This window comes from Lotus japonicus, chromosome 6 (genome assembly GCF_012489685.1).
Source record: "Lotus japonicus ecotype B-129 chromosome 6, LjGifu_v1.2".
Taxonomy (NCBI): domain Eukaryota; kingdom Viridiplantae; phylum Streptophyta; class Magnoliopsida; order Fabales; family Fabaceae; genus Lotus; species Lotus japonicus.
The window spans coordinates 5,151,066-5,175,438 of record NC_080046.1 but is presented as its reverse complement, the minus strand read 5'-3'; the positions used below and the strand labels follow the sequence as shown (position 1 = coordinate 5,175,438).

Here is a 24,373-nt window from a genome sequence, read left to right as displayed (position 1 = left end):
TCATGTTTCCTTTTTTGTCGGTTTTAGGAAACTGAAGATGGTTTTGGTAAAAAATATTCTCGCCTGTTTTTGTTACTGCCCATGACTTTGTCCATATTTTTTTATCTACTTTTCCACTCAATTGGGAAAAAGGACTCGAGTTTTGGGTATATATGGTCAAACCTTCCAAATAGCTATTTATCAAACTTATAAAAATTGGATTTTACTTTTATAATTTTCTCATATTATTTTTTGGAATTAAGTCTTTTGTAAGGAGTTCTGCGAGATGCTTATTTTTATTTTGGATGTATTTACCTAATTTTAGTCTCTTTGAGGAGAAATGACGATTTAGTGGTAGTAATTTTTACAATTACTGACAGTTGGGTATTGAACGGGTTGAGTATTATAGTACCCATACCGCAGTCATGCCCACTACTTTTTACGGGTATTTACCCATATATATCCAACCTCATACTCATATAGCGGGTTTTTACCACATTCATTGTAGGTATTTTTAGCGGGTACCTAATGGTCTAAGACTCATTGCTATCCCTAGAAATAGATAATAAATTAAGCGAAAATGGAGATTTTGAGCTTGAAAGTCAAACAATAAAATAAAAGAAGAGTCTTTTATAATTCACTATTGATAATATTATAATAGATGTTTTTAGGTTTAATTTCGTGTTGATGTTGCAATAACACACAAAAATGGAGCAATCATGTTTCCTTTTTTGTGAGTATTAGGAAACTGAAGATGGTTTTGGCAAAAAAATATTCTCGTCTGTTTTTGTTACTGCACATGACTCTGTCCATCTTTTTAAATATACTTTTCCACTCAATAGGGAAAATTATTCGGGTTTTCGTTATATGTGGTCAAACCTTCCAAATAGCTACTATTTATTAATCTTATAAAATACTGGATTTTAATTTTGTAATTTTCTCATTTTATTTTTTGGTATTAAATGTTCTGCGAGGTGTTTATTGTTATTTTGGATGTATTTGTCCAATTTGAGAATGACTATTTCTAAAAAATAATTAGAAATAAATATTATCCTCATTTTAGAAAAAATGAATATAAGATGATGAAACTTCAATTTCACCATCTATATATTAGTAATGAGACTTTAGTTATATAAAAAAGTTCAGGAAATGGACACACACAACAGTTTCATGTATATAATAATACATTAAACGTTGAAAATTTTGACCATAAACTAGCAAATTAGAAGGCTCGTGTAAAGTTGTACATTTTGACAAGAATGCAACAACTCCATAAAAGTAGGCCTAGCTTGTGTTCTTGTCTTTTCCATTATTATGAGTATTAAGCTCATTATTCTTGGGATTACGCTCATGATTATTATCAAAATATTCTTCAAAATATTCTTCATCACTATCATCTTCCCCCTCATAATAATACTCTTCATCTCCATCATCCTTGCTATTTTGGAGCATACATGATGCATCACTTGATTGTTGAGTTCTCAACCTTTCTTGAATTGTATCTCTTATTGCGGTCCCCTAATAAATACTCAGGCAGCAACAAGTAGTAAATACAAAGAAAAAGTAAAAGTTTAATTAGAAGCTAAATGAATTTTTTATTTATAAAAATTAGCTCACCATCTTATGGCATCCTTCTTCAAACATTTCTAGAAATCCAGCAACCAAACGATCAGCATTTTCCACCCACTCGTTTCGATGCATACCAGCATTCTTTGCAACAATTTGAATCTAGAGGAACAATAGATATGTGAACCACAACAAAAAATGTTAACAAGTTAAAAGAGTTTATTTATAAATTAATTTTAGCACATCAGTAAGATATTGTAAATAAAATATACTGAGTGCTAAAAAACATGGTTCGTGGATGAAACAATTTTTTAATGTAGTCCACCATATAATTTCTCTTACTTCTCTAATACATCCATAAACACCATTTTATGAATTCATTTTTATTCCACCTCTATAGTATTCTCTTATCCCACTACCTCTTATTCTCTTCCATTTCAAAAGTCATTTACAATTCACCCTTCAAGTTAACTAAATGACAGGGTTTGATAGAAAAAAAAATTAAATGGGTATAAAATTCACACTAACCTTTTCTTGCTGCTCTTTTACTTTCTCTTGTAGGGTTTTCAAACTCCTATTCACCCTTAGTCGCTTTTCCTGTTTACATTAAACACCAAATAACCATGATTCTCATCAAATGGGAGACAATATGTCATACCATGTTTACAGAAATACGAGAAATACAATATAAGAAGAATGATGCTATGTGGCGCAAAAAATTTGTTACAAGAAATGAATGAATATGATTTACTACGAATTGAAATTTCTTTGATAAAATTCGGTTAAGTGGTTAATGAAATAGAAATCAATCATGTCTTGGCACATATAGTCTTGTGGTTTTGTGGATAAAGATTTCATAATCTTATACATTTTTGATATAAGAATGAGCAAGGTGATTTCTCTGATACTCAAGTTTTGTACCTTTTTGCTTTAATGAGTAATGTTATCTATTAAGATGAACTTTTATGATTTGTAATCTAGTCCTAATATTTTAAACAATATACTAAATAATATCGAGCCTTTTTTAAAAAGGTACAAGAGCAATGCTCTTTATATAATTAATAATCTATCATATTTAAAGCATGAAACATTAAAGGGATATATACAACAAATTCATACCTTAACATAGCTCACACCAAGGTCTTTTCTTGAGTAACCCCGATCCAAGTTCCGCAACACATACTGATTATAATCTTTAACAATCCTCATTATCAAGTCAGATGTAGATATTCCTTCGGTCCGTTGGGTTTCTTTAAATTTCCCAACAGACTTAACCTGCACCGAAAAGCATACAACACATTACATATGTAGGAGAAAGTGACAACAAATTGTTTAAGAAATTTAGAAAATATTCCCTTACTTACAAATTCATAAACATCATTTGCAGCACCACTAGTGTCAGCATATCTGTCAATAAATATGATAATTAGATCATCCATTTAACTTTTTACCAAATTAAAAAGATTATACATTCATTTTATTTTATTCATAATTATTTTTATCTTCTCATTTATTTTAAAGACATGTAAAAATAGGTATAAACATTAAACAAGGCCTTATCTAGATGTGTCAATATCAAGATAAATAAAAGTACAAAACTTGCATACGATAGTCATGGAAAATAATTAATATAAGAATATATAGTCTAGTTGCTACAATACCTTCTAGATATGTCATACTAAGATGAGTATAAAAAATTTCATCTATTATAATATATTAACTATGAAGTGTAGATTGTAGCGTCGCCATGTTATCAGTATTATAACCTAAGTCTTCCACATCAACTTGTTATATGACTGCCAATCAAGAACCATTTCTTTGTGTCTTCGACATCCTTTTATCGACTTGAAGAAAACATGGTCCTATCTTCCCAACTTTTACAATCCACAGTATACATAAAATAATACTACGATTGGTTAAGAAAAAGAATGCTATCATCATTCGCAAACAGGATAATAAGGTATAACTGAAAACAATTGTGAATGATTTAATTTACTTTGCTTGAAAACCAAACTAGGTGGCTTTTAATATCTTTCATAATCTCTATAGTCATTGATTAAGGTGATGCAACATGTCAACCGTAATTGAGACATGAACTAATATCTTCAGGTGAACCAATTTCTATAATTATCTAAGGGATCGTAAATTTCTTTGGTGACCATTGGACTGATAATTAAGTTATTATTGATACATGATCAATTGTGGATCTGGGGCTCAAGACTATCAGTGTGAAAGTTCTTATCATAAACGATGATCGAGTCCTCAACAATTATTAGTAGAGTTTGATATATTCACACCTTACTTTCTCTCATGTCTCATTTTCACTCATTTTTCTTCTTATCCCTCTCTCTCTCTCTCTGCATTTCCTATCACATCACCTATCATAACACTTATTTATCTCTTTTCTCTTTATATTTTGATAAGGTGGAAGTATAATTGATATGTGAAAATTACCTTTTAACAACGTACATATTTGTATAAATATTGATATGTAACAAATTTCATGAAGTAAAAATTCGATGAAAATTCAAATTCATGATGTATTCAAATAATAATGATTATAGAACAATAAAAGTGTTACTAAAAAATTTACTCTATAATATAAAGAAATTATATGGTTGAGAATGCTAAAATATGTTACACCATTAAATCATATTTTTACCACTAGCATATAGTACAAGTTATTCATACGATACTCGTAAGTTTTAAAACTAATTTACAGAGAAACCTTTTTAACTTGTGCACCAAAATTTTCTTGGTCCACTCCATGGTAGACAAATCCATATTAGAAATAATTAAATTCTTGTGAGACTTATTTTAATATCATGTTAATATTTTTACTTAGTATTCTTATCAGGCAAGAATCTCACTTATATTTCATAACTTGTGTAAATAGAGAGGTAAAGTAAAATAAATTAATCTTACGGAAGAGAGTCGTGAGCAACATATTCAATGTTGTGCTTGTCAAGAAACTCTTGATTGACAACCCAAGGTGCACCTGGAATCACTTCATCCACCCATCTGTTCACAACCAAACAATAATTCATATAATATATGGTGTTGTTTTCTTCCCCTATACTATCTAGTTGTGATTAGACTGTAAGGAACATAAATTCATTCAACATAATCAAGAATAAGAGGATGTGCAAATAAAAAGTATTTCAACCAGTAATCAATCATTATAAAAAGTAATGTGGGTACTGTTTATTGTTTATACAGTGCAATAGCAACTAACTAATAGCACACTCACATATCTAATTAACCACTTACATAACAAACTAACTCACTAATCAATAGTTCTAATATCTACCAACTATCTATAAGTTATTTAATTTACATTCTAAATCATTAAACTTATTTAAAGGCCACGATTTCTTAAATATTAATGTCATATCCCTTCAAGATTTTACATTTACTCATAACATGAAAAAGGAAAAGAAGAGTAATATTAATACTTGCAATGACGAAGTGACTCATAACGTTCATCTTCTGTCATGACAGTTTTGCCTTTGAACTTTTTTGTAACTGCATCACTACAACATCCAACGAGAAGGTACGTGTTGGGAAACCTGCAACTCCAAAACATTGTCATTATCAATTAAGTGATAAAGGTCAAAAAATTATAAAATGGTACATGCAATTACAACAGCAATTTCTTTTACATCCATATAGAATCAACACACACACACAAAACAAAAAAAAATAATAAGCATACGATTTCTTTGCCTGCTCAAGAGAGCGAGCATGACCAAAGTGGAAGAGATCATAAATGCCATCAGCATACACACGAATTGGCCGATCTTGTGTAGGAGATGCCATTTTGAATGTTTCTATCTCACTTCAAATGTAGCTTCCTCTATCTCTCTCTATCTCCCCCTCTCTTTCTTTCTCTATCCTCATGTTCATTTGTGAATATGCTTAAGTTTCGCCTTTTATTTTTCAACTTTGTTTACTTGAATCAAATAATGGAAACTACTAGGTAATATTACTAAAACAATCGTGGTACATATTATTTTTAACTGGAAAAGTTATTTTATATAGTTCATATTTAATCATTGTTGACTTATTATAACATTAACATCCTTACATTATTACATTATAACGTAACACACTCAAATTCATAATTCAGATTATATATATATAGTACTTTATCAAATTTTAATTTTGAATTTGTTTAAATTGTTCTAAATGTATATTTCAGATGCACCTTTTCTTTAAAATAAGCAAGAGTAAAATAATTTTACATATGTTTTACACTTATTTTTGGAAGAATTATTTTAACCTTGATCGTTTCTAGTAATATATAATGGTAAAGATTTATTTACTTCTCTTAATCTCACAAAGATATTATTTCTCATATAATACATTCAATCTCTCTCTCTCTCTCTCTCTATATATATATATATATATATCTTGTAATCTTAATATACATAAAAGAAGTAGTTTTTGTAGTAATTAACCAGTGCACATGTATCTCAACAAAAAAAAACCAGTGCACATGGGTGATTGTTTTCATGATTATTTATGTAAATTTTTGAATAATTAATAGGAAATCAATCTTGTCAGTTTATTGTTTTAAATCTTCACCATTTATTCATTTTTTCCCCTTGCTCTCATCTAAAAATATTTCTCTTCCTTTTCCCTGATTCTCTCTCATAAGTCATAAAGACATTGCTCTTCTTTTCACACTGAGCTCTCTACCTATGCTTACACTTTCGACATTGCTTACTATTTGCTTACTATTTGTCAAAATGACTAAATGAATAGCCGAAAGAGAATTTTTTTGGCAGAATTGGGTAAACATCACTATGCGAGTATGTGTTACCCTAAAGCTTTGGTTGTGGAGAAAGCTTCTTTGGATTAGGTTTTATTCGAAACAACAATTACAGAGCAACACACCGTGAAGTTGATCAAGAGTAGCAAAAGAAGGGGGAGGGAGTTTGAATTGTGCAATCCAAAAACTTGTATTTCAAATGATTGAAAGATTTATCATCTTCAATGAGATATTTTGGTGTAGTGGAAATGTGAGAGTAGGGAAGGAGTCAATGAACATCATCATTTTTATCCTGTTCACCCCTTGAATGATAGGACTACATCCAGTCCTTGGCTATACCAAGATTTCATTATTCAAGTATCAAAGACTTCTGCTTACAAGTATTCTTTGTCCCTTGCCTCTTTAGGTAAAACAAGTATTCTTTGAACCCTGCCTCTTAAGGCAAACCAAGTATTCTTTGAACACTGCTTCTCTCCACGAAAACCAAGTATTATTAGGACTTCTCCTCACTAAATATAATCATGAATCCTCATTTACAACAAGTATATAGGACTTCTCCTCAAACAATATTTTTCAAGATCATTTCATCTACAAAAGTCTCTTCTAGAAAGAGTGATGGTAGATACATTTAAGTTCATGAATCATAAAGTATTTTATGGATGATATTTGACTCTAAGACTATACTTTATGTTCTATTACATGAGAAAGTAAGTTAGAGATTTGACTCTTGAGAAAAAACTTATCTTCATCTTGAAGCAGAAAATATTGATGATCGTTTATGAGTGATGAGCTCTAAGACTTCTTTTCTTCTTGAGTCTAAAGGGATAATTATATTGAGCACAAAAACTCCCTTGATTGTGTGCCCATAATCTTTATGCATGCATGGTGAGCGTAAAAGCTTAATCTACAAGTCTTCTGTTCTTTACTTTATACTCTTGAAACAACTGTGAGAGAAAGATAGCCTTTGGAGTGTGTTCTTCGCAGAGCTTCTAGCCGTTGGATGAAACAGTACATTGTGTACTTGATTTAGACGCGTTGCTGGAATAGTACTGTTTGATTAAGACCTTTTGTTGAAAAGATGTATTTTGTTAGCTTGTAGGTAACATAGGTCTGAACTTCTATCTGTTGGTGTATACATATGCAAAAGTGATAGTGACACCTTTGTACTTCTTGCTTTGCTTTATCCTTTATCAGAATATGTGATCTTAACTTTGCAAAAATTCTCCAAGAAGCTATTCTGAGCTCTTTTATAATTTGTATTCAACAATCATTCTTTAGATTTTGCAGCTTTCATCATTTGATAAACATTGTTCCACTCAGACAATCTTCTTTAATTGCTTGTTTGCTTCTGTCGTCTTTCCATTCTTTATTGTTTTGATAAGCGTCGTCTTTCCATTCTTCAGATGATCTTTCTACATCGTTCTTTTATTCTTCAGACTATGTTTCTTGCTTCAATCATTCTTCATGTTGGTCACTAGGAGTTTAGAGATAAGCTTTGACCAATCACTTGAAGCTTCTTTTTTGGACATGGATTATCTTGAAGAGAGTTTCCACGATGAGTAGATGATAGTATGAAAAGACAATAATCTATATTCCGTTTCTCCATTTCTTGTATGCGAGGAAAAGAGGAAACTTTAAGTTGTTGTCATTGTGCTTGTTTCCTTGATCAACGTGCTATATAGTGTATAACTTGATTTCTTGCACTTGATCTTCTCCTCTAGCTTGTTAGAGATGTATTTCAAAATCTTTTGGCGCTCATTCTCTGATCACAGCTTTATTCGTTCAGTCCTTGAGATCATGGTTATCAAAACCGGACCAGACCGGCCAGTTCAACCAGAAGAATCGGGAACCGGACCCTAGGCCGGTCCGGAACACCCACAAAACCTCTTGGGTAAAGAACCGGAGCTGAACCGGCGTAAAACTGGGAGAACCGGTGAAAACCGACCGGTTGACGGCTATGGGCGGTCTAAGTTTTATTCCGTTTTTTTGTCAAATGGGCTCGGCCCTGCCAAATCAGAGGACTAAAAAAGAAAAACTGGAAGTCTTGAAGAAAAGAAACACCGTAAATAAAAACGTAAACGCAAGGCTCTGCAGCAATCAATCATCAGCGTGGCGTCGTCGACGGCGAGGGGCTGAGCGCGGTGGCTGGCGGACCGCGGCGGTATGGGGGTCAAAAATTGCTCGTGTGGGTTTGTCACTGATCTGGTTCTGTTGCGTTTCCCCTAATTGCGGCTTGCACAACACATTACACACACCCTCTCTCTCTTTCTCTCAGGGTTTGGGGCATGAAACCAGAATCCATTTGTCTGTTTCTGAAATCTTTTTGCTTTTTCAAAAGGAACGAAAATATGAGTTTGAAACCCCAACAAACAAAGCTTTCTGGTTTTTGCTTTTTGCACAGTACACACATGTGACATGACACACACTCTCTCTTCTTTTTTCTTGGTGGAAGAATTGTGGACAAACTTGGAACAAGGGCCTCTTGTTGGGCGGGTATAGTAGTGGCCCAAGTTGTTTAGTTTAGGTTGTTTTTTAGTCAAGGGAATTGGGACATTTGTTTTGCTGGTCTATTATTCTTTTTTGGTTTTTTTTCACTTAATTTAAAATAGCGCTAATATCGGTTGGACCACGGTTTAATTATGGTTGAACCGATGAACCTTGAACCGGTGCCCTCACCGGTTTAATCACCGGTCCGGTTTTAATAACATTGCTTGAGATAGATGATATATGTAGACGTTGAGTGCAGTCTTCTTAGACGATCTGATATCCTTACTTGATCTTACTTGAGTGGACTTGAAGTTTTGACTTCTTCCGTAGACGGTCTTGATACTTTGACTCTAACTTTGTAGACTGTCTTGTGTCTTGATCATTCTTCTCTTCACTAGCTCAAACGATCTGGCTAGTTTGTCTTTCTCTACTTGTATCGTCTGCCCTTATTGTTTTGACTTTTCTCCTCTTAAGTTGATCGTCTTCTTGCATGGTCTTTTGAATATCAGACGATAAGGTATGAGAGACCTAAGTGTGATTTCCTGAAATACAATACACATGATATGTTTAATCACTTCACTTATACTCTTGAAAATTGTTGTCATTCAAAATATGATAAAACGATATATTTAGTGTTAAGTTCTAACACATCTCTCATATGCAACGATTTCTCAATGGTGACAAGAATATTTGTGTGTACTGACAAGGAAGAAAGTTGAATATAGAAATGATACACATTTTTTTCAATAAAAGGTGAGGTCGAGTATTCATTAGGGTTTCTTTTCTGATTCTTGATACCATATTGCGGTAGGAACGCAAAAGTAAAAAGAGAGCATATACAAGTGTATTTGGTTGTATCCATACATAACTCTAGGAGAATTAAAATAGAAATACTTAAGAGGAATAATTACGCGATTCTAACTAATTAGAACAGTGTATTTGTAACGCCCATATTTCTCAATCAGGGGTCACATTTGTAACCGTTCGAAAACGTGACCAATTTGCAAAAACGTAATTTTAAAAGTTCATATTTTCACATGTGACGGTTCATCCGAGAAGTTCCAAGAAAAGTGAAGTGTTCTCTCGAAAGATATGCTTAAATACAAAGACTTTCATAGCCATGACAACTCGAGAATCCCCATCACAATATCAACAATATATATCGACTCCTCACTTGATAAAAGAAATTTCAAAATACACCATTCAAAAACAATATCTAATGCTAAATACCCATTATAATAAATATAATCCCAATTCGAAAATAATATCTTAGCACCATGGCACTGAGTGTGTTCGATTCATGCCCCCGAAAAGGTTAGGGTCTTTTTGGTTCCTTCTTCTTGACGCTATACAAGTGAATGTGTGTCGTTTTTATTGTTCTCTTGCTACTTCTCTCAATTGCACTAGGTGCTCTCACCCTTAGGAGGATAGATTCCAGTATTTGAGGGACTTTCCTCACTCTCGTAGGTTTGGATGCAGTTAAATGCCTTTTCATGACCGCTGATTAACTCATCAACCACGCATGAGTGGGTTCATTCTCTAGCAGTGCAATATTAGGAAGGCGTATTGTGAGTCAGATTATTCAGATGCAGTGGAGATGCTTCGCCATGAGATATTTCGTTTCCATGCTAGTGCGAGTTTTTTACGGATATCCATACGTAAATGGGAGATTCATTTGCGTCATATTCCGTGATAAGCCAATGGTCTTGGAGATTGCCTTGCTAAGCTAGGACCTCATGCTTAGTTTGACTTCACTTGCCTCGAGACACCCCTGGACGCTGTTGTTCCTTGGTTGTCTAAGGATTCTCTAGCTTTGTAGTTTTCATATAATTTTTCCGTTAAAAAAAACTTTTATATAATGTAGAGTTGTAGACTGTTCCCGAATGATAGCTCAAGTAGTAAAAGCTACAAGACATATGAGTTAAGTGAGAGAGGTCTCAGAATCAATCCCGTATTGGAAAATAAATATGATATCTAGTAATTAGGATACCATATCTTTATAAATGAAATCACCTATTTATTTTTTGATACATCGGAAAGTAAAATGAAACTGCATATGATATGATATCATTTATAACGTCAAAAAACATGATACTCCAAGAATTTACCGTTGTAGCCGGTAACCGGTTACGAAATATATAACTGTTTGTAGAGAGGTTTGGAGTTGAGTTTCAAGTCCAGTTCATCACAGTCAGCCACAGGCCCTAATTGGTCTGCGACCTTGATTCCCCTTTTACTCTCACTGTTCTTCTGCGACATTGTCCTGAGTTGACTCAGATCAGATGAATCGTTCCAGGTTTGTTCGTTCGTTCGATTATTCACTCTCAATTTTCACTTCGATCCCCCATTCTTTCATTTCCCCCACCCACATTCATCAATCATCATCATCACGACCCTAAAAATCGCAAATGCTTTGCTGGAATTTTTAATTCAATTCAATTCGTTCTTTTGTTCTGAATTGATTCACATCATCACCCTAATCTGCATTCTGATTCGATTCACAACATGCAGACCTGATTTCACTATTGCTTGAAATTAATTATCTCTCTGTTTATTTTTTCTTGGAATTGTTTACTTGATTTTCTGCTGTCTGGTGTTGATTGTGAATTTTGTGGGTTATTTAGGTTTAGGTTTCTTCTGTAAATTGGACCACATTGGTGTTTTGATGGGGTCTCTCCCTTTTTGGTTAATATGATTTTGATATTTTTAAGTGTAGCTGGTTGCTTCCAATTTTCACAGTTTTGAGCAACAGTCCAAGTTGTAGAATTTTCTAGAATTTATATGGAAATGGAAAGAAAGTTGATAAATCTTTTATGGATTGATTGGATTCTCATGCCAGATTTTATTTTCTTAGATATGTGCCCTAGGGGTAGCTTGAACCACATTGGATTTTAACTTTTGTATTGGTAACTCACGGCTGCCCAAGTTATGAACTTGTTACATGTGGAGTACTTTTTCTGCTAAATCATTATTGTTTTTTATTTTCATTCTTATTCTGTTCAGTGTTATCAAATAGCGGTTATTGCGGCATTATAGCGCTCTGAGGACTCACTGCTATTCCGCTATTTTCCGCTGCTGTCCACTATTTTCCGCTATCCGCGGTTAATAGCGCTGATTCTGTCTTTTCCCTAATGTCCATATTGGAGTTTTACTGTAATTATGCTCAAGAAATATCCATATGATGTTTTTTTTGCGTGATTGGGTTTTTATTTGATTTGTTATTGTCATTATTATATTTTTGGTGAATCTGTGTTAGCTCTTGAATTGATAAACTATGCTTCATTGGTTGATGTGATCTTTAGTATGAGAGTTTCTCTAATCATAATTTTCTCTGTCCTGCAGCCTTGGATGTCCTTGAGAATTGATTCATTGGGAGGAGTGGACTAACTGGTAATTGAGTTTTTATTAGGGAGAAGCCCTGTAAAATATTCATGGCTTCTTCAATCTTTTTCTTTCTGTTTCTTTCCAAATTGTTTGCTAATCTGGTTTTGTCTTTGCTTTTTTTATGTGAATAGTATATAAAATAGTATATTGGAAGATGGCAATGGCTGTGGTTCAGCCAACCCAAGGTATGAATGTTGATTATGGGGACCCGACAAAAACAACTGAAAAAAGCACTGTGACTCAAGCTTCACCAGACCTTGTGGTTCAGCATACTCAAGGTATGAATGTTGATAATGGGGACCCGACAAAAACAACTGATAAAAGCACCATGACTCAAGCTTCACCAGACCTTGTGGTTCAGCATACACAAAGTATGAACGTTGATTATGGGGACCAGACACAAACAACTGATAAAAGCACCGTGACTCAAGCTTCACCAGACCTTGTGGTTCAGCATAAACAAGGTATGAATGTTGATTATGGGGACCAGACAAAAACAACTGATAAAAGCACCGTGACGCAAGCTTCACAGAAAATCAGAGGATGTAAGATATTCAAGTTGCACTTAGAATCTCATTTATACGATATTATGTTGGTAATTGCAAATTTTTCCAATTATAGTCTATCCTTGATCAAAATCTAGTTTTCTATTCTCCTTATAGTTGCTTAAATTATGAAGTCTCTTATATTAATGACAATTGTTCCAAATTGATTTTAAAAGGCACATGTGCTGGATCATAAGCTTTTTTTTGTTCCAACTTGTTTTCAATGATTTAAATTGGAAATTCAGTTTGTTACGATTTTGATTTGGCAAATATGTCTGAGTTTCAGTAGATGCTAAATTGGTAAACCCTGCAGTTATTCTAAAGTATGCAGCCATTGTTGTGCTCATGTATTGTATTACTTGTGGTCATCAATCATATATTAACCTAAGTCCATTCAATGTTATAGCCATATATCACATTAGTTAGTCCGTTATTAGTTATTCTTAAGTATGCAGACATTGTTGTGCTCATGTTTGGTAATTGCAATTTTTTCCAATTATATGCTCAATAAAAAATCTAGTTTTCTATTCTACTGATAGGTGCTTAAATTATGAAGTCTCTTATATTAATGACAATTGTTCCAAACTGATTTCAAAAAGCACATGTGCTTGATCATAAGCTTTTTTGTTCCAACTTGATTTCAATGATTTAAATTGGAATTTCAGTTTGTTACGATTTTTATTTGGCAAATATGTCTGAGTTTCAGTAGATGCTAAATTGGTAAACCCTGCAGTTATTCTTAAGTATGCAGACATTGTTGTGCTCATGTATTGTATTACTAATGGTCATCAATCATATATTCACCTAAGTTCATTCAATGTTATGGCCATATATCACATTAGTTAGTCCATTATTATGTTGGTATCTAGAGTGGCTTCTTTATCTTTGTTTGACCATGTGCTGAATGTTTGAATTGGTTTGGTACTGTTTAATGAAGTGTAATGCACAAACATGACGTTGTGGTTTCACAAGTCACTGACTGGGAAGTTTTTTCCCCTTCTCAGCAGGCTTTGATTCGAGAGATCGGAAAAAAAGTAAGTATCTATCTTACCCCTACACAACCGGTGGACCTAGACATAAAGATTTGCCAGCCCAATCAGAAGAGGTGAAGACTCCTAGTCTTGCTAAAAAAACAGAGCTGCCAAGCAGAGCTACTAACCCTTCAAATGGATCTGCTTCATGTGCTAAATTGGGTAGCAAGAGGTTCAGAACGAACTGGCACAGAAAATTCATCAGCCGTAGTAGAATGTCCAGCAGTCCAGAATTCATAAATGCGTCTCCGAAAGAATTACTCTCAGAACTTCATTCTAAAGCTGTTGACTGTATGTTTCCAACTGAGAATAAAAGCTTTGAATTGGTTGAGTGGTTCTTTAGCAGATATAGAATATCAACTTATCATGATGAAGCTGAACTTGCCACTTCCCTGGTTGATGAGAAAGGAGGAAAAACAGGGAAACGTGTGGGCAGTAATTTATTGGATATCAAAAGTGGGAAGAGAAAGAATAATAAAATGGAAAGTTCAGTAAAGCGTAAGACAAAGTCTCTTTATGGCCTATCAAATATGAACATAAATACTTCTACAGGTGACAGTCTGAGGCTTGAGATAAATTTAAATGAGGGCAGCAGCAAAGGCAGCTCAGTTACTGAAGCTCCCCAAAATCTGAGTTGCCGTACTTCCAAAGGAAAGGTTGGACCTAAAAAGAGACGGAAGATAGAAGCTCCACAAGATCCTCAGATTGCTTCAGTGTATACAGATGTGAAAGGCACCAAATGCAGTTCACTGGTAATAGATCTGCGGCTATCCCCACACAGACCTGGTGTTACACTTGAGAAATGTTTTGCTGGAACTACTGCTAATCATAGCTTGCTAGTGAGTACTGCATCAGAGGCTGGTACTGTCTCCCAGGAAGTACCCATTGGAAATGTTGCTAAGCATAATTTCTTCGAAAACCCTGCATCAGAGGGTGGTACTATCTCCCAGCAAGGACTTGTTGGAAATATTAGTAAGCATAGATTATTCGTGAGTACCACATCAGAGGTTGGCACTGTCTCAGTAAATAAAACAGAGCTGAAAAGTACAGTGGAGAAACAAGCTGAAGAGCATCACCATACTAAAAATGTCACAGAGCTACCCGATTTGAATGGTATTTGCACTGAATCCGATTTGATCAGGAAAGAAGTTGAGACGGTGAATGTCCTTACACCTGGATTCAGGCCGGGGAAGTCAAGAAGCTTATCTGGATGTTCAAGGCCTTCTAATACTGATAGAGTAGTGGAGACTAATGGAGAATCACAACCTGGAACCTTTCTTCACCTACAATTTGCCCCAGGGGCATATATCCCATCAAAAGATGAATTACTGACAGCATTTTACCAGTTTGGTCCGCTAAAGGCATCTGAATCTCAGTTGTTTAAAGGCACTGGTGTTGCTCAAATTGTTTTTGTCAGAAGCACAGATGCTGGAGAAGCATTTCATAGCTTAGAAAAGAACAAACCATTTGGCACAGCTCTTGTTGATTACAAGCTTCATCATCTTCCTGCAGCCGGTCCAACAGTGGAACGACTTCTAACCCCTACACAGCCAACCAAGCCCGTTCCTGTGCAAGTGCCCGCGCCCGTGCCCGTACCCGTGTCCACTCCCGTGCCCGTGCCCGTGCCCGTGCCCGTGCCCATGCCCATGCCATTGCCTGTGCCTGGTGAGGCACCTCCTCCTCCCCTTGAGTTTATGAAGCAGCAGTTGCAGATGATGACGTCAATCCTGGAGAATTCAGGGAATAATCTTTCTCCCCAGATGAAAGCCAAACTGGATACTGAAATCAAAAACCTTCTGAGAAAGGTAAACTCTAGGGCTAAGTCTGACCCGTAGTATTTGAACTTTTATTATTCAGACTAAGGAAGCTTTTCCATTTAAAGTAAGCATCATTTGTAGTTAGACGATGAATGTAGATTAGACAAGCCAGGTTCTGTTCTGGTCCAGTTTCAGATGTTGCTATGGTGGATTTTCATCCAAATTCTTTAACTTGCATACATCACTAAAGAGAATTTATGCATGAATGTCATTTGTGTTCAAACCGTACTCTTCAAATGTTTATCAAGCCGCTTATTCATATTTATGGCATATATTATGGCTATAGTAAATTTAGATTTGCTAATAAAGTAATTTTAATTAAGCTCGTGTTGTTATGTTATGATGAAAAATAGAATGATATAATGGGATATCAAAGTGAAATATACTTTGCGCGTGTTTGATTACAATTTTCTGCTTTTAAAAACTGAAAATTTTAAAAACCTGTTTGTTTTCAAAAACTGTTTTTGAAAGTGGTTCTTAATTTCAGTTTTTAAAACTAAAATACTAGAACAAATAAAAGATGTTTTATGTTTCAGTTTTTAGTTTTTATATTACAATTTTTTAAATTTTGAAAACATTTAAATCCAACAGTTTTTTTTTGGAAAAATAATTTTCGAAAACAGTTTCCAAAAATAGTTTTAAATACAATTTTTAAAAACTACAATCAATCGGCCCTTTATATTCTTACATTTAAAGTAATGACCCAACATGAGATATGAATTCTAACCATTTACTCGCCTACGGTGAAGGGTGCTTTGAGTTGGTCGGGTCCATAATCCCAAGAGTGCAAATACTAAGGGCTCATTTGGTACACCGTATTAGGCATGATAGTATGAGCTTATTCAATACACTATGAACTTATCCATTGTTTGGTGCTCATATTGTATTGTATAAGCTTATACATCAATCTCCTCTTATACATCAAAATGATGGATTATTTAATCCACCGTATAGATGATGGATAAGGCATGATAAGAGTGCAATGCATAAACTACTTCAATATATTTAATCAACCGCCACCACAATCACCCTCCACCACCACCGCCTCCACCACTACCACCACCAGCACCACCGTTACTGCTGCCACCACCGTCGCCGACACCACCACCACCACCTTCGCCGCCACCACCACCACCACCACCACAACCACACTTCACCACCACCGCCTCCTCCAATACCGCCGCCACCGTGGCCGCCACCACTACCACAACAGTAGCCGCCATCACAACCACCCTCCACCACTACCGCCTCCACCACTACCACCACCACCACCGCCGCCACCACCACCACCACCACTGCCGACACCACCACCACGCTCTAGTCATCGTTATTGTCACTACACCACCCTCTACCACCACCGCCACCACCTCCCTCCACCATCACCGCCACTACTGCCACCACCACCATTGTCGCCGCTGCCACCATAGGCACCATCGTTAATACCTTCATACAACCACTGTCGCCGCCCCCACCCTCTACCACCACCACCACCAACACCACCATCCACCACCACTGTCACTGCCACTACTGTCGCCACCGCCGCCATCCATCATCACCTTCCAATACCACCACTACCACACCACTAGTGTTGCCACCAAATTATACAGTGTATGACCAAACGTTGTATTAAAATTTTATCAGGCCTTATCCTATCAGGCCTAATACAAACAGGTCTTATACTATCAGACATTATACTATACATCGTACCAAACGGGCCCTTACAGTTTGTTTAATGAAGATGGCTTACATCTCGTGTACAAAAATCAAAACCTCTCATTTAAAAAAATAAACAAAAAATGTTTTCTTAACACCTCACAATTTCTCATCATTCGGCTACCTTAGTAACTTTGGCTAACGGCTAGCTACTCCCAAATCGACTAATGCACACTTTTGACTTACAATTATATAGCAATTATTCAATTTTTGTGTGCCAACAATGATATATACACACCTCATTTACAAAACACTTCATTTCCATCCATTTTTATTTCTATCTCTCCTCTTATCATCTATCAAATCTCTTACTTTTCCTTTTCTTCATATCTCTCTCTTCATTCCACCTTCAAGAGAAGTGTGAATGAAACATTATTCTATAAATTAAGGGGTAAAGATGCTGTTCCACCACGTACCGCTTATATTTGGGAAATATCTTGAAGGTGCCCACTAGGGTGTGCAACTTAAAAATTGGTCCACCGGTGCACCAAGGGCTATTTTTGTAATTTACAATATATTAAAAATATAAAAAATTCAGTCATCTTCCCTATTAATCTCTTCCTGAGCTTCAGACAATTCTCTTTCCTTATCTGCAACCACGCACACAGACACACACACCACCACAATCAACAACACGAAGAAAATCAAGTGCAAAACTCTTCAGATCGAACCGTGCAGCAAGTTCATGAAACCGCCGCCTCAGGTTCATGACACTGCCTTCCTTAAACGATCCAGACACCGACAATGGCACTGGAGTAGCCACCGTCGCCTCAGGTCCACCTCCGCCGGAACACTCCGCTATGGCCGATCTAACCGATGCCGCCGCAGCCCGTAGCCACTCACATCCAAATTCTCCTCCTACCTCTAAAGATGCCAAATGCTCGTCGTGCATAAATCTGCCAGGTCGAGGGAGAAGGAAATGCGGTTTCGCAGCGTGAGGAGCGTCCCCCAGATCCCCATCTCCCATGGCTTCTCCAAGTTCTGGAAAGAAAGCCCGCGTCTCCCAGATCCCCACCTCCCATGGCTTCTCCACGTTCTGGAAAGATGAAGAGCATGGTGTACCAGATGAAGAGAAGAGGAATTTTTTGGTGGCGGTGTGGGAGTTAGGGGGAGGAGGTGGGGGAGAGGTCCTGAAACTGGAAATCATCGGAGCTTCGCCGGAGATGTGGGGTCAAGTGGCGGCGATGACATCACCGAAGATGAAGAGGATTGGGGAAGATGAAGACCAGTTGATTGGGGAAGATGAAGAGGATTATAAATTTACCTTTTTATCCTTTATCATCAATTAATCCTAGCTATACAATAAAAAAATATTCCAAGATTCTCAGATCCTACGACATATGATAATGGTGTACCGGTGGACCAGTTTTAAATATGCCCACCCTAGTAGGCACTAATATTGAAATACTCATAAATGAATATCTTCAAAACCAAATTTGGATTCCGGATAACGAGGCGCATTATAAGATTTTGAATTAATTAATTAAATTAAAGCAATGGAGGATAAGAAGCTTGTACACCTTTGTGTCTGTTTTAACTTTTAAATAATATTGCTTCACTTCATCACTTTCAAAGGAGTTCACGGATCGTGACCACCATGAAACACAAAAACAAGACGCGTGCACGTGGCAGCACATTTTAGAATAGGTTTAAATACTTTGGAGGTCCTTGATGGAGTATCAAAATTAGTCCCTAATTTTTTTTTCAATTTGGGATCCCCAGAATTATTTTTTAATCTAATTGAGTCTCTACCTGTGTTTCATACTTATGTGACTAAATTTTTACACAATCACAGTTTCCACGTGAATTTCTTTTTTTATTACAAGTGTGTTAGTTAATTATAATTAACAAATTTCTTTATTTAATTAACAAAGATCAGATTGTGGATATGAGGGTAAGGAGAAGAGGATTGTTGAAGAAGGAGAAGAAGAAGTAGAGGTGAGGTGAAGGAAGAAGAAGGTTCGCTGGTTTCAGAGGCGAAGGTTGAACGGAGAAAAGACAACGGCGGGGACGAAAGTTGATGAAGGAAGCATGGTTTTGGGTGGATCTGAATCAAAATCTCTCTCTCTCTCTCTCTCTCTCTCTCTAAAATTTGCCGAAGACGACAATGGTGGAAGAAGCTCCTGCATCTGTAACCTCTGTTTCAATGCCTTCATCAGAGGAAGCTGTGGCGGTCGACGGAACCCTAAACCCAAAATTTCATAAACCCCAACCCAACAGACCCAACCCCCACCACCTCCCTTCCTCCCACCATCTTCTTCTTCTTTATCTTATTCTCAACCCAGACGCAGATTAGCAACTGAACCAAGCCCCAACCAAAAAAACCCCAAACCTTGTGAGAGAAAGAGAGATTCGAGAGATAGAAAAGGGACGAGATCGGGAAAGAGAGAAAGTCAAGGCCTTGCTAGTCATGGAGGAAGACATAGATGATTGGAATCTCATAGAGGAGACGTCAAATGCCCTCCATGGTTCTCCCCTGAAGCTCGAAGACTCATCACCAAGCTTCTCGACCCGAACCCGAGTACCTGAATCACGATCTCCAAGATCATGGAATCGTCCTGGTTCAGAAAATCGGGGAAGAGCGTTGCTGAGATGGAGAAGCATAAGCGTTTCTCTCTCTTCTCTTCTTCGTTCTTTCTCCCTTTTTCTAATTTTAGGGTTCCTTCTGATGCTGATAGAGTTAGGGATTAATTAGATAGGGACTAATTAGTTAATGATTGATTTTGAGATTTAGTTGTTATATTTTTAAAATTTATTCAAGGAAATATAAGTTCTTAAAGGTATAGTCAAAAGAGTTAATAAGGTGCAACCGAAAGATAAAAGCGTTTGCAATAAAGAATTTAAAGCAAACAAAATCACACAAGAGATTTTATCCCGTTTCATCATAAATCGATGGGCTACGTCTAGACCTTGGTATCTACCAAGATTTACCACTAATAAGTATCAATGACTTCTAATCAACAAGTATTCGATAGGACTTCTACCAACAAATATTCTTTAGAACTTCTCCCAAATCCGAAAAAAGGATTTTACTTCTACTTATGATGTTAAAAGATTAAGATCAAGTTCCTCTTTTACAGTGTGAACAAGATATGACACGAAATAATATCAAGAGTATCTTCATAGAAAGATTTGAATTGTATATGCTCTGATGATGATGAACAAAGAAACTCTAAAGACTTGTGTTCCAATGCTGAAAGGATTGAAAGTATTGTGTTTCTTCAGCTCTTCGAGTATTCCTTTATATACTTCTCACTTTAGGTTAAGACCTGTTGCGTCGTCTGCTGCTTGACCCTCAAACTCTTCCATAGTACAAATGGCCATCCACTTTACATTTAATGCTTTTGTCCGTTGTTGTACGTTACTTCAAAGAAGACTTCCGAAAAGGTGATCCAAAAGGTAGGTGAAGTTCTCGTGTAGCAGATCTCATCTTTGAGTGAAAGTTTGGAGTTGGTAGATAGCTGTCTGATGTGACTTCTTATGACAACATTGTACACTTTCACTTTGTTCTTTGCTCAACTATTCTTTTGTAGCATATGTGATATAATCTAGCTTCTCAAGCTACCGATCACTTAAGCCTTTCTTCAGCTTCTTCATTTAACCATACTTGCTTCTTCAATTGTATGTAACATTTGTTTCATTGACTGGTCAAATAATATCTCGATGATGCGTTCTTCATACCAGACTTCTATAAAGTTGAGGGGGTTGCAGGCGTTGGTGTTTGCCACTGACGTTGATACTTAGATTTCTGCACCACTAAAAAATAACCTTCCAGCCTCACACCACTAAACATCTGAATTGATTTCCACGCATCCTCATCCCGACAAAACCGAATGAAGGCAAACCTGAATCGTCTTCTAAACTTCTTCTTTCGTTGTATATAAATATCCCTCAAAACTCCTGCTTTTGAAAAGATTGCCTGTTGTTTCGCTACTGTTACTCGATCTCTTAATCCATCAACAAACAACGAAAAATTCAAAGCCTTGCCCTGATTCACAGCTGATTGCCTCTGTTGAAGATTCTGCCTGCCATTTGTTGGTTCTTCTGCAAGTGCACAGAATCTACCCGGTTTTAAATTATCGAACCTCAGGGAATTAGATTGCAAATCCAGTTTAATATTCAAGTTCAAGGTTGAAAAGCGAGTAAAATTCAGTTTTAATGATTGGTTGTTTCTTGAGTTTGTAAAAAGACAAGTGATCAAGTAATAAAGCGATTGAAATTCAGGGATGAGATTGCCTTGGGTTCTTGCTCAACAAATTCAGTTTTAGCAAACCTTCCTATTCTATAAATCCTGAGTCTCTCCTTGATGTTCTAGCCTAGATAGTCATCTATCGATGCCTCGTAAAGAAAACCCTTTCTAATCAAAAGATAGATTCAATTCCTTGATAACCTAAACATTTGTTAGAAGCACTAAGTATGCAATTCAAGTCAACAAACCTCAACCCTTCCTCTATTTCTAGCAGCAAGTATAGAAGAGGTAATCTCACAACAAGTCTCAAGTCTATAACAAACTATCGTTATGATTATAGAAAAGTAAAAAGCTAGCATGCATTCAAGCTTGAAAGATAAAGCATAGGAGTGAGATTCAAGGGTTTACTCAGAACAACATGAATAGAAAAGGAATGAAAGCTAAAACATCCAAAGTCTTACAAAGAACCCAAAACAAAAGGGGTTTTAGCCAAGCATGGCTATGGAATCCATACAAGAAGATAAAGATGAAACCTGAAACATAGGGCTTAGGGAAAGCTCCTCAAGCTCCAGAACTCAAACCCTCTCTTCTAACTTATGAAAATATGATAAAATGACAAAAGGTCCCAAGAGAAATGTCTAAAAACCAATTTATAGGCAAAACAGTCGAGTCTGGGCGCTCAGGCGCCAATTCAGAGCGCCTGAGCGCCAATTCCAGCCAAAAACATGCTCTCTGGAGGTCAATTGGCGCCTAGGCGCCAATTCCCAACGCCTAGGCGCCAATTCCAGGAGGTTCAGAAAAAACAACTAGCGCCTAGGCGCCAATTCCCAGCGCCTAGGCGCTTAAGCTCGCTGGAAAAGACTTTTTAGCTTCTTGTAACTCCTCTTTCAAGCCTCTTTAAGTCCTCCTTCTATTCCATGCTTCTTGGCCTTCTTTCACCTTCAGTTTCTGATCTGCAAACTTAACCAACAAGCCAAGGAAAATTCCAGAAGCTCTTTGAGAATGCATGAAACACTATAAAATTCCACAAGCACAAGAGATCCTTCAATTAACACAATAAAACCATGCAAGTCCTAAACTTACTTAAAATGCAAGAAAACTCCCTACAAAACTACAAAATTACCAAAACGAAGTAAAGACTCAAAGAAAGATAAAAATGCATGAGAATGCATGAAACACTACATGAGACTCAACAAAAAGACTCAAAACAAAGAAAGAAATGACCCTAAAAACACCACTAAACAAGGGTCATCACCATTCCCTGACTGCCACCATGAATCCTCCTGTTTGCGCCCTTGACCAGTCGAAAACTGCCATAAAAAAGAAGCTCTTGCAGAGCTTCTCTCTCTATGGTTTGATTTACTTACAAATTTTAAATTGTAAAGAAAAAGGAGCAAACCATAAATTTAGTTTTTGTAAATTCTATGCATTTAGTCCATGTATATTTTGAGTATATAGATAAATACTTAAATCTGAAAAATCCATTTTCATAAATTTATGGACTAAGTAAGTGATAATATTTAAGTGAGTGCAACTTGAATAGACTTTCATCTTGAATTATAAGAAGAGTTTCACTCGCTTTTTATGTATGTGACTGCTAAAGTCCATTGATGGTGATACAAACGACTATCTAAACATAGCCTAAGTAAACATATCCCAAGCAGTTAGTGAAGGATAATAATTAAGGATTTAGAAAAACGAAGTTTTTGCTTATATGGAGAGGAAAATATTTTATTCCATCCAACCCTTTATTTTTTCGATAACTAAAATCATCATTATTGAAGGACTAACAATGAAAGTCAAGGTAAAAAGATAAAATTGAAACTACAAGGACATGTCTCTAATGCCTAAAAGGTCTGAGAGTGAGAGACAAGTCAAGCTCCTCTGAGACAGAATTTTTTGATGGCACACTTGTATTTCCCTCAAGGCCTCCAAGAGAAAGAGAACCTTGGAAACTTTTGTCTGCTCCACTCTCTACAAATGAAGGAACCTGATTAAGTTCTTGCAGATCCACCACACGGTTCAATCTCTCTGGAATTCCAGCAACACCTCCACCCAAAGTCACATTCATCCGATATTGCAATTGGTGTGGTGCAGTGAAGGATGTGTTTGGAAGGTGCAGCTTGTGGTTAGCATAGCTACCTACTCTTAGAGGTGAAGACGACTTGTTATGCATGCGGCCAAGCGGGTACAAGGTTTCACTATTTGAGCGGGCTCTCTCAGCTTTCTCACGCCTATGGGCCTTTTGGTGTGCCCCAAGAGATCGAGCAGTGGGGTGTTTCGTGTCACAGTACCTGCAAGCAAATTGGTATTGTTGCATTTTTTCTTTAAAAGAAGGCTTAATTGCATTTTTGGTCCCTGACATTTATAAAAGCCACGATTTTGGTCCCTCACCTAATTTAATTACAAAAATCATCCCTCACCTAACACTCTGTGAACAAAGTTGGTCCCACCGTCAATTTTTTAACGGAAGAAGCTTATGTGGTGTTTGAAAACTTAGGTGGAAGTGCCACTGGAGAGAGGGAGGCACATGCCTCTACATCTCAGAGGAAAAAACAACAAAAAAACTCAGAGGAATAGGACACAACCTCAATCCCAGCGTTCCAACAACTAGGCCTCCCAACAGCAAAGCTTCACTATGAGATAAAAAAAACAGCCGAGAGGAGAGGAAAAATCGATTCTGACGCCAGTGGCACTTCCGCATAAGCTTTCAGACGCCACGTAAGCTTCTTCCGTTAAAAAATTGACGGTTGGACCAACGTTGTTCACGAAGTGTTAGGTGAGGGACGATTTTTGTAATTAAATTAGGTGAGGGACCAAAATCGTGGCTTTTGTAAATGTCAGGGACCAAAGTTGCAATTAAGCCTTAAAAGAATTACCTAAACCCT

General features: G+C 36.4%; 3 protein-coding genes across 4 annotated transcripts; 1 reads left to right on the top strand and 2 right to left on the bottom strand.

Moving 5' to 3' along the window:
- Positions 1-1,088: 1,088 nt before the first annotated feature.
- LOC130726589 (choline-phosphate cytidylyltransferase 2-like) lies at positions 1,089-5,428 on the bottom strand. Its single transcript, XM_057577892.1, has 8 exons — positions 5,261-5,428; positions 5,001-5,114; positions 4,471-4,566; positions 2,910-2,952; positions 2,665-2,820; positions 2,074-2,142; positions 1,597-1,707; positions 1,089-1,497 (listed from the first exon to the last, which is right to left on the bottom strand). The coding sequence occupies exons 1-8, from the start codon at positions 5,362-5,364 to the stop codon at positions 1,264-1,266; spliced, it is 927 nt and encodes a 308-aa protein (XP_057433875.1). The 5' UTR covers positions 5,365-5,428; the 3' UTR covers positions 1,089-1,263.
- Positions 5,429-10,972: 5,544 nt separating this feature from the next.
- On the top strand, positions 10,973-15,806 carry LOC130723336 (serine/threonine-protein kinase ATM-like). 2 transcript variants are annotated; one of them, XM_057574336.1, is made up of 4 exons: positions 10,973-11,102; positions 12,149-12,196; positions 12,322-12,735; positions 13,740-15,806. In XM_057574336.1, the coding sequence occupies exons 3-4, from the start codon at positions 12,345-12,347 to the stop codon at positions 15,599-15,601; spliced, it is 2,253 nt and encodes a 750-aa protein (XP_057430319.1). In that variant the 5' UTR covers positions 10,973-11,102; positions 12,149-12,196; positions 12,322-12,344; the 3' UTR covers positions 15,602-15,806. The 2 variants fall into 2 exon arrangements, with proteins under 2 accessions (XP_057430319.1, XP_057430320.1); XM_057574337.1 differs by having other exon boundaries at positions 10,979-11,102; positions 13,743-15,806.
- Positions 15,807-23,325: 7,519 nt separating this feature from the next.
- Positions 23,326-23,805, bottom strand: LOC130724765 (zinc finger protein 8-like). Its single transcript, XM_057576048.1, has one exon. It carries the CDS (start codon positions 23,803-23,805, stop codon positions 23,326-23,328), a length of 480 nt encoding a protein of 159 aa, XP_057432031.1.
- Between the last annotated feature and the right edge of the window lie 568 nt (positions 23,806-24,373).